The sequence below is a fragment of the Puntigrus tetrazona genome, chromosome 5, assembly GCF_018831695.1.
Source record: "Puntigrus tetrazona isolate hp1 chromosome 5, ASM1883169v1, whole genome shotgun sequence".
In the NCBI taxonomy this organism is placed as follows: domain Eukaryota; kingdom Metazoa; phylum Chordata; class Actinopteri; order Cypriniformes; family Cyprinidae; genus Puntigrus; species Puntigrus tetrazona.
Window position 1 is genome coordinate 5,883,723 of NC_056703.1, and position 10,000 is coordinate 5,893,722.

The 10,000-nt window shown below is 41.6% G+C and overlaps 2 protein-coding genes across 2 annotated transcripts in view; one reads left to right on the forward strand and one right to left on the reverse strand.

Moving 5' to 3' along the window:
* Nucleotides 1-442, reverse strand: part of git2a (G protein-coupled receptor kinase interacting ArfGAP 2a) — a 24,886-nt gene extending 24,444 nt beyond the window's left edge. The window contains 1 exon segment of the mRNA XM_043240904.1: nt 32-442. Coding sequence (XP_043096839.1) covers nt 32-113 — 82 coding nt within the window. The 5' untranslated portion in view covers nt 114-442.
* A 756-nt stretch (nt 443-1,198) lies between these two features.
* The window catches only part of ankrd13a (ankyrin repeat domain 13A), a 9,480-nt gene continuing 678 nt past the window's right edge, over nt 1,199-10,000 (forward strand). The window contains exons 1-15 of the mRNA XM_043240905.1: nt 1,199-1,481; nt 2,435-2,570; nt 2,917-3,041; nt 3,754-3,799; nt 3,918-4,061; nt 4,153-4,342; nt 5,024-5,090; nt 5,256-5,337; nt 5,688-5,749; nt 6,515-6,645; nt 6,775-6,932; nt 7,612-7,752; nt 7,873-8,048; nt 8,131-8,192; nt 8,851-10,000. The exon at nt 8,851-10,000 is cut by the window's right edge and continues 678 nt beyond it. Of these exons, the coding sequence (XP_043096840.1) occupies nt 1,374-1,481; nt 2,435-2,570; nt 2,917-3,041; nt 3,754-3,799; nt 3,918-4,061; nt 4,153-4,342; nt 5,024-5,090; nt 5,256-5,337; nt 5,688-5,749; nt 6,515-6,645; nt 6,775-6,932; nt 7,612-7,752; nt 7,873-8,048; nt 8,131-8,192; nt 8,851-9,046 (1,824 nt within the window). The 5' untranslated portion in view covers nt 1,199-1,373 and the 3' untranslated portion in view covers nt 9,047-10,000. The remainder of the gene's footprint in view (nt 1,482-2,434; nt 2,571-2,916; nt 3,042-3,753; nt 3,800-3,917; nt 4,062-4,152; nt 4,343-5,023; nt 5,091-5,255; nt 5,338-5,687; nt 5,750-6,514; nt 6,646-6,774; nt 6,933-7,611; nt 7,753-7,872; nt 8,049-8,130; nt 8,193-8,850) is intronic.

Genomic DNA, 10,000 nt, shown 5'->3' on the forward strand with positions numbered 1-10,000 from the left:
GAAAGCGATCTTGTATCCGGAACATACTCACCCGAACTGCTGCAGTCCGCACAAACTTCGCTATTTCGCAGCCGTTTCGACATCCTTGTCTCCGGGAGCGTCGGTATCACCATGTATCGTTTCGTCCACGGACAAATTTAAAGCGCGCACCGCTTCGACATGACGAGCGAATCCGTTTAGAAGCGTTTTATCACCGAAAGCGGATCTCATTCCAGAAGAGGACGCGCATACGGAGGAGTGTGCGTGCGCCAGCGCTGCCTGCCCTGCGTGAAATAATGTACGTCTCGTCTAGCTTGAAATTAGGACAGGCGAGTCGGCAGCGGAGCCTCTGTCATGATGCATTAAAAGCTACACTACGGAAACGCTCGCCCGCAGCCCATCAGATCGCAGAAGAGTGCCATCTGCCCTCCCAGACCACACGTTTGAGTTCACAGCGACGCTAAATCAGCTTTCTAGCGCTGCCTGACACGGTGTGGATAGACGCGTCACTGCAACGCGTTAGCCGCTTGATCGATTTATCCATCTGCTCACGTGCCGTGATAAGTTTATATCGCGACGCGTCGTATTAAACGCGCATTTCTTTAATCTTTAATCCTAATCGTGCTTGGAACAGTGTTCTAAACATTATTATCACCAGACAGTCGGAAATGAAATTAATGGCATGTGGGACGCGATCTTTATAACATGCTGCATTGGTTCGCGCGCATGCGTAGAAGATTCATCGCCAGCCGCTCCCGATGAGCTAAAGATCACAGAGGCGTCGCGCCTACCCACAGGCGAGCGAATTATTTATTACGATCACGTATTGGCGTTTCACTTGAAAACATTTTGCGTTTCGTGCCTAGAATAAAAAAATAACACCTATTTACGAACGCGCAAAATCCACCCTTTGCTTGTTTAGAGAATTTAGACATATTTTTATAGCTCGACCTCCCCTCCTTTTTATGAAATGGTTTAGTCTGGCTTTGGGATCTCCCATTTAAAAAAAATAAATTTCCACAGTTATTTTTATTATTTGTCATTTATCGCTAATTAGGCTTTTATCGATAATTATATATCGAGGGCATTCTTTAGAAATACAAGAGAATTGAACAGGGTTTGAAGGAGAGCTTTGTCAGATGACTGGATGCACCCCCGCCCAAATAGTTTCAACCTGCCACTTCCTTGTTTTTCAAAAGTTTATTTTGGAAAAAGTTGGTTGCGTTTTCGGCGTCCCCTTCGCTAAATTCCACCTGTTTGATAGGCGGAGTAGCTGTGTATTTATTAACAGTTAATTAGACGCATGAAGGGCTTTGATGGTTCATGACGGCGGCTAGCTCGCAGGCTGGCTCTTGATTTTGGAGGGGAGACACGGAGAGTTTGATCGAGGCAGAATGTTGTCCGCCACCGCTGCCAGCGTCGAGGATTTCAGCCTCAGGTTTCCGCTGCACGCGCTGGTGTGGGAGAACGACTACAGGAAGCTGGAAAAAGAGATCCAGACGGTATGCGTTTGCGGAAAATCCGTATGCATTTAGACTGGTGGGGTTGCATGTGAGCCGTTTGACTGCTGTGAGATCTCATGACATCCTCGACATGCATTTAATAATCCTGAGAAATTGGCATCGGTGTATTAGTTAATCTTATTGCAGATAAGCTCGCCATCCACTTGTTAACCACAGCACTGCTGCGTGTCATTGCGCTGGAGAGCCGGTGAGCTCATCCTAACATCAATAAAGCTTCATTTTACTGCAACGGGCTGTAGATCGCAGCTTTGGTTAGGGGGAAATAAATAGGAAAAAATAACAGCAGTCTAAATAAATAAATGCATAAATTGCAATGCAGTTACATCTTGCAGCATGTAGGAAAAAAACCCGAAATGCGATATATATATATATATATATATATATATATATATATATATATATATATATTATATTATTTTAATTTTTTTGCAAATTATATTTCACACACATTCGTAACATTTTGTAGCAGCTTACAAATGAGTTTTTCTTTTTAATTCTATAATAAATAAACACAAGCAAGATACTGTCAGAGGGGCTTTTTTTTGCTTTTGTTAATAGTGAAATAAATAAAAAGAATACAAATATGTAGAATACAGAAGGATCGGAAACTCTGGTGTTAGTAATTATATATTTTTTAAAATGAATTTAATTACGACAGAGAGTGCGAGAGTAAGAGGGTCAAATAGAGATGGACAATTTATAATAATTTTATTTTATAACTTAACAGGTGCACGTTTTCATATACGTAAATATATAGCTACCTTTTTGAGTTTTAGGATTGTGCCTTTCACCCTAGTATGACCTTATTTGAATGTCCGCTCCATGCACAGTATGAAGGGCATCGTCGTTAATGACGGTTGCATGGCATATTTTCATTTTATGAACTGCAATGCTCGTGAGGTTTGAGCTGTACGTGTCTGCGCTCGTTTCAGAGTAACATCGAAGAGGTGGACCCCAGGGGCCGCACGCCCCTGCACCTGGCCGTCTCGCTCGGACACCTGGAGTCAGTGAGAGTGCTGCTCAGACACGGCGCAGATGTCTCCAAAGAGAACGACAAAAACTGGACCGGTGAGAACAGAGCTCGCGAATTGCACATCCGCCAGCTTTAGTGCGTCTTTGACATCCGACCGTTTCGCAGTTATCGCCGTTTGAAGTAAATTGCACCGGGAACACCGTTATCGGTAGTTTTTCCCCAGCCCTCGAAAGCGTTTAATACCCCTGGTCCGGCTTTGCTGGGTTGCAGCGGGATGCATCTAATGATCAAGACGCTTAATGCTCGTCTTTTCGGTTCTGCGTGATTTACGGTGCGCTATATAACGGGAGCCGGTACGTTTACCTTACCGTTGCAAGCCCGTATTCTTAGATGAAGATGGTTCCTGTTAACGCTGACTTGTGTGTGTTTCTCTCTGGACAGTGCTGCAGGAAGCGGTCAGCACAGGAGATCCGGAGATGGTGCAGCTGGTGCTCCAGAGACGAGATTTCCTCAAAGCCTCCACTGCGCTGGGCGGCGTTCCAGAGTTACTGTGCAAGATCCGAGAGGTGCGTCTGTATGTGTATTATTTGGGCGAAATCATAAGTCTGGGTATAAGAGCAGTCCCTTATGTTCACCCAAGCCGCTTTTGTTTGATCAGAAGTACAGTAAAGGCTGCAATGTTATGAAATATCATTATACTATCGTATAAAAATACAATTTTCAGAAGTCTTCAGTGTCACATGATCCTTCAGAAATCATTCTAATTTTTCTTAATATTTTTGTAGGAACCGATGCATTTTAGTTCGGGATTCTTTAATGCGTTTAAATGAACTGCGTTTGTGTTTTGTATTTATTAAGTATTATTAAACATCTTCACTGACACTTTCAATCAGTTTAATGCTGGATTTTTGTCTTTAAAAGAATTTCTAATTTTGCGTGGAGATACGGCGTGCTTTCGTTTGTCATTTAGCTTAACAGCCATTAAAAACCCATTCCCTGTGTTAACGCCAAAGGCATTTTGGTACGTTCCTATTTGTTTTATTCTTTTTCTCGTCGCCGTTTTCTGTTCTAAGGTCAAACAGGTTGCCTTTTAGTTTTACTTTCACTATTCGCCGTTTACAGCGCATGCTTTCTCAATACCTAACAATTTGCCTTTTGATGCCATTTTTGAAACGTTTTATTTAGAAGCCAAAGTGGCGCCTGATGCTTGTGTTGAGAGGTGATGCGAGTCATGTGAAAGCGCCTAAAGTGTAATTAATGACCCTCTTTTTGTCTCAGTCTTCTGATTTCTACATGGAGATGAAGTGGGAGTTCACGAGCTGGAGTAAGTGATCTTTTTGTATTTTTTTTTTTCTCCCCACCTCACCTTTCTGCGCGTAAGTTCTTATGGGTTCGTTAGGCCGTAGAATGATCCTCATCTCGTGCTTTTGCTCTGGATCCAGTTCCTCTGGTCTCGCGCGTGTGTCCCAGCGACGTGTGCAGAATCTGGAAGAGCGGGGCCTGTCTGAGGGTGGACACCACCCTGCTGGGCTTCGAAAACATGACCTGGATCAGAGGAAGAAGAAGCTATATCTTTAGAGGAGAAGGTTATTTTTGGCCGAGCTTCACGTTGGCATGCTTGCTAGTGCACTGCGTTTGAGGATGAGTGAAGCTTACTTGGTTGCTTGCTTCTCGCAGACAACTGCACTGAGCTGATGGAGGTTAATCACGAGGACGAGGTGGTGGACACGGAGCGCTTCGATCTCTCCCGCGAGATGGAGGACGTCACGATGGACTCCATGCAGCCCGCCGAACAGGAAGTAGCCAAGAGGCTGACGACACCCATTGTCAACACATATCTGGACACAAAGAACATTGCGTTTGAAAGGTATGGCCCCTTATGTAAGATTAACATGGTCTCTATGAGGTTTTTCTATTCTGTCTGTTTTTCTTATTTCTTTCATTATATAATTAAACTCGTGTATCGTTAGTCGTGTGTTGGCTTTGATCGCTTCCATTGGCCTCTGGATAAAGGCGTCTGCTAATTGTCTAGAAGTAAATGTGCTACCATTCAAAGGTTATAGATATAAATAGTTTTTTAAAAGAAGTCTCTTATTGTCACAGAGTGTCAAAAAATGCAGCGAAGAAGTAATATTGTGAAATATTATTACAATTCAAAATAGCTGTTTTCAATTTTTATATATTTTAAAAAGAAATTTTAACAGATTATTCACCATATCTTTTAATATTCTGATTTGTTTGCATAAGTGCTTAAAAAAATTGTGGCACTTAATATTCTGTAAAAAAAAAAAAAAAAAAAGAATTTCAGGGTTCCTTGATGAAGATTGCTTTAAAGAACAGCATTTGTTTGTGAGTTTTGCCAAATTCACACGTCCTTGTTTAGAAATAAGTATTAAAATCTTTAAAAGAATGCTTTCTGACCGCACATTTTTTATAATGGTAGCAATGGACTTATTTTATTTTATTCACTGAAAACGTACAGAAAAAACGCAATTTCTGGCGAACAATGAATCAAACGTGGTGTTAAAAAAATGTATTTTGTGCTCAGGTCTAAATCCGGTATCTGGGGTTGGAGGTCGGACAGGACAGAAGTGGTAAACGGATTTGAAGCCAAGGTGAGCAAACGGCCGGCTGTTTCTGAGCTGCGGTCGCATTGAGAATCACTGGGACGACAAAAAAAACTGTTACAGAAACTCCAAAGTGAAAAGTGTGACTCTCTTTTTATAGCGGTGAGAATAAAACGGTCTTTGTCCTGTGGGTGATGGTACTGCTTTTGGCAGGTTTTTTCAGTGAACAACGTGAACGTTGTGATTCGCACCAGGACGGAGCACCTCACAGACGAGGAGAAGGCCAGGATAAAAAGTAATTGACCCACTTTAAGATTTACACTATAAATATCGCATCCCTTTTCTACCAAAGTGGTGCTGGTGCTCGACCGGGACTGCAAATCTCTCTCTGCGTTCCCACTTGAGTCGTGAGCTGAGCTAATTAACGTTATTACAGTGCATAACTAGTGCACTGCCAGCTCTAGTAAAGTTTTGTCGAATTGATCAGTTTCAGGTTGTAGGGATCGGTTTGAAGCGAATTGTTTCTTTTGCTTACCTGGCGGTAAAATGCATTAAATGGTTCCAGACTGGGCTCCAGCACTCTGTCGGTGGTTAAGGGTCTGTAGTCTGTTATGTCTGATGTTATGATGTTTTTGATCTCCTCAGGTGAGAGGAATGTTCTGGAGTCTTTACTCGGGACGGTAGAGCAACAGATCGGCGCTCAAGGGGTAAACGCACAAAACGCATTGAATTAGTTTTCTTCTGAAGTGTATGGGCACTGGTAACACTTACAGGTATCTTAATTGTCCATGAATTGGATACATAATTTCAGTAACACTTTAGTTGTTAAGTTCAGGTATCGGGTAGCATTAGGGATGTAGAATAAGGCATTAATTCCTGCTTAATTAGCACTAATGAATGGTTAATAGTCTAGTAATAAGCAACTAACAGCTGTAAGCGGGAAATAAAGTGTTAACAAAATTTCAAACCAAGTGATCTATCCAAACGCATGTATGATCTTTAGCTATATTATAAATTACTTTTAACCAAAACGTGTGTGTGTGTGTGTGTGTGTGTGTGTGTGTGTGTGTGTGTGTGTGTGTGTGTGTGTGTGTGTGTATATATATATTTGTGTGCCCTTTAAAAAAAGGAAAAAAAAATCCACATTTAAAAATGATATATGTATATATATATATATATATATATATATATATATATATATATATATATATATATATATATATATATATATATATATATATATATATATATATATATATATATATTTTTTTTTTTTTTTTTTTATTATTATTTATTTATATATATATATATATGTGTGTGTATGTGTGTCTGTATAATATTGTTATCCAAATCAGTGACATTTATACATTTTATCTGTTTGGTTTTTTTCTCCTTTTTTTAAAGCATTGAGAGGCTTGTGTTTTACAAAGCTGGAAGGATTGTGTACTGAGCGTTTCTGTGTACAATTACAGGACATGACTATGGAGTATGCAACTGCCACAAACCCCACAGCTATTACTCCAGAGGAGTACTTTAACCCCAACTTTGACCTGCAGGGCAGAGACATCGGTCGGCCCATTGAGCTCACCATCAGAACGCAGAAGTAAGGCTGACCGCTTACTCTACCTCGCTACAATCATTTTTAAATGCGCGAATAACGTAAAGAATGAATGTATTACACGCATGCAATTGAAGAAACGATTGAGTTTTTGTGTTTGGCCGCCTTTCTCAGGTTTAAAGGCACCCTGTGGATGAGCGAAGAGCATCCTCTGTCTCTGGTGGAGCAGGTCACTCCCATCATTGACCTGATGGCTCGCACCAGCACTCACTTCGCCCGACTCAAAGACTTCATCAACCTCAGGTTTCCTCCTGGCTTCCCTGTGAAGATCGGTGAGTGAGAGGAACAGACAACCCTACCACTCAGTTCTGAAATGAAACCCTGTCCGGCGTAAAATTAGCGTTTATAAAACATCAGACAACTTAAACAAAACTGCGTGTACACTCTTAAAATTCAACTAAATGTTTGCAAATAGTATATGGAACAAAGTTTAGCATTAGCTAATCTAGCTGTCCTGTCGGGCTTCAAGTAGGCGCTCTTTAACGAAAACTACAGAAAACTTGCATTTGGTTTTTCCCTTAGTTTTAGACTGTTAGTTTTAGTTTCAGACCTTAATTTTAGCTTTGAGACTGATGCTTATTTTGTATACTTCTTCTGTGAATATACAAGATCGATTGGTTCCTGTTTGCTTAAAGGCAAGGATCCAAATGTATGCATGTTCTGCATGATCCTCCCTTTTCTTTAAACATATTTTATTGCACTTTGCACTCACTCAGGGACTTTAGTAAGATTTTGGTAACACCTATTAGTTGCTTATTAGCATGCATATTTAATTTGATGGGTTTTTTGCGTTGATTTGGTTTTACGTCGTGTTATCCCAACTCCATGAAGATGGTTTTAGATGCTGACGTGGCAATAAAAACAAACCGCTAACTAATCTTGTGAATGGCTTCACCAGAAAGTCATGCCGCTAATTAGATCAGGGGTTTAATTCTGTTTCTGTTTGCTCAGAAATCCCTCTGTTCCATGTGTTGAATGCCCGCATCACATTCGGAAACGTCAACAAGTGCAGCACAGACGAACCTTTGGACTCCAACCAATCGGCTTCTACACCCACACCTACAGAAGAGAAGTGCGACGGCCAGGCTTCAGGTTTGGGAACGGATCGATTCCTCTTCTGTTCCAGAATAAAAAAAAAACCACACAGAAGACCCGTTAACCGTCGCAAACCCTGACCTCAAATGCGGTGTGTTTCACTTCCTGCTCCTGCAGGATCCGCTCCGTTCAAGGTGTGTCAGTCTGTGTTCGTGGCACCGGCGCACTATCACCATCGAGGGGGCTACCGGCACGCCAACGCACGCCATTACAACCCCGTCAGTCACGACGAGGAGCTGCTCCAGTACGCCATTCACCAGAGTCTGCTCGAGTCCAGTGCACTCAATTCACAGGTCAGAGGACTTCCTGTTAGAGCGTTTTGGGCATTTCTTGATGATGTCCGTCTCTAATATCTGGCTTGCCGTTTTGTTTTAGGACACTTGGAGTGATTCTGATGGACCGCCAACACAATCCATGATGAATCGCTTGAGCGATGGGTACTTTTCACGTTTCCATAACAGTTTTTTTTTTTTGTTTTATAAAGCTATCAGTAATTTTATTCATATTTTTAAAAAGCGCATTTGATCAGTGTGTAAAATAAAGACATTTATAACGCTGCAAAACATTTTTAATTAGTTTCATCAAAGAATCCTGAAAACAGATTTATTTCATGTATGTGTTTTCAGTATTGATTATAATAAAGAAATATTTCTTGAGCACCGATTCAGAATATTAGACTAGTAGAGAAATTGATTTTGAAATATTATATTCCAGTTTGACAGCCTAGTCCTAGATTAAAATATAAATCTGAGCTGTTTCAGCTGAAAGAAACCTGCCATGTCAGTGCCTTTTTGTCTTAAGATTGCTTTTTTTTTTTATTTATGGCATGTTTATAAAAATTACTTAAGTCCTAATTGAACTATGGTCTAATCCTGGTTTAGGCCAAGCCAATATTTAAAAAAATATTTTTAAAAAATGTTGAATACATTTTTTACGATATTGCAGTTGTATTTTTGATCGAAGTAATGCATATGAAACGTCTTTAAAAACATTTTACAAACTCAAACCCAGAAGAAAAGTATTGGTAAGGAGGTGCTCTCGATCATCCCTCGTGTGCATTTTCTTAAAACGTCTCTTCCTTTCACAATACGTCAGGTCTGGGTCTGAAGGAGTCTTGGTAGACCTTAGTGACACCACGCCCTCGAGCCCAGGCTCCACCTCCAGCCCCGACTCTGAGCTGCGATTGGCTATGGAGCTCTCCACCCGGGCTCAGGAGGAGGAGGAAAAGAGAAGGAAGGAGGAAGAAGAGGAATTACAGAGGATTTTACAACTCTCCTTAACAGAAAAGTGATCGAGTAAGACGAGGGAAGGAAGGAAAAAGGGAGTTCCTGTTATTGCCATAACCATTAAACCTTTTTATTTATACCTTTCTTCAGATTCACGCACTTCTCTGTTGCCACTGACATATTCACATGTATTCGGTTTGCAGCCAACGTCCCGAAGTTTCTACCGCTTTCGTGATCATCCATAGAGCATTTTCCCACTTTCTTTTCCTCTTTCAGATGAGCGATCATGCATGTATTTTACAGGACATCCAGTGCTTTTGAGAGTTTGCACGTCCCGATCGAGTTTCATCGCTGGTTTTGACGGAAAGGAAGGTTGTTTCGCATCAACGTTAGCTTTAGGTTTATATCAATACTATATCTCAGGGTCAAACTGATATCCACCAGTCGTCGGTTCCTTTAAAGCCATTTTATACGCAGCCAAGGAAAGCGAAGGAAACGAATGTTTTACGCACGGCGGTACCATTTTCAGCCCGCTCCGACTGAAGCATCTCTACCGTAAAGGCAATAAACCACACCGCCGTGCCTCGCCGGAGTAAGAGGCACTCACGCAGACCGGGATATTTCCGAAAGGGCCTGTCCGATGTAAGCCGATACGCCTCAAGCTTTTAGTCGGCCTGATTTGTAAAACGATACAATAAAACCGTTTCGATGGCCGCGGGCATGTAGTGACGCGAGGGATGAATGCGGCAGCACTGGGTCGCTTTGCCGGCACCGACCAAACCTCATGCTTCTCTAGAGGAACGTGCGATGGGAAAACCAGTCCGTGGGAATGTGTGCGGTTGGACGGCATTGTTTGCCGAACGAGGTTCAGGTGTGGTAAAAGCGGAGGAACCGGCCCTGCTCTGTTCGGGGGAATCTCGTGCCGTTCCTTCCTGTTGTAGCTGACAGTGCTATTTATTCCGCAAATGTCTTTTTTTTTTCATTGATATCTTTAATGTACTTCTGTCGACGTGTTTTTA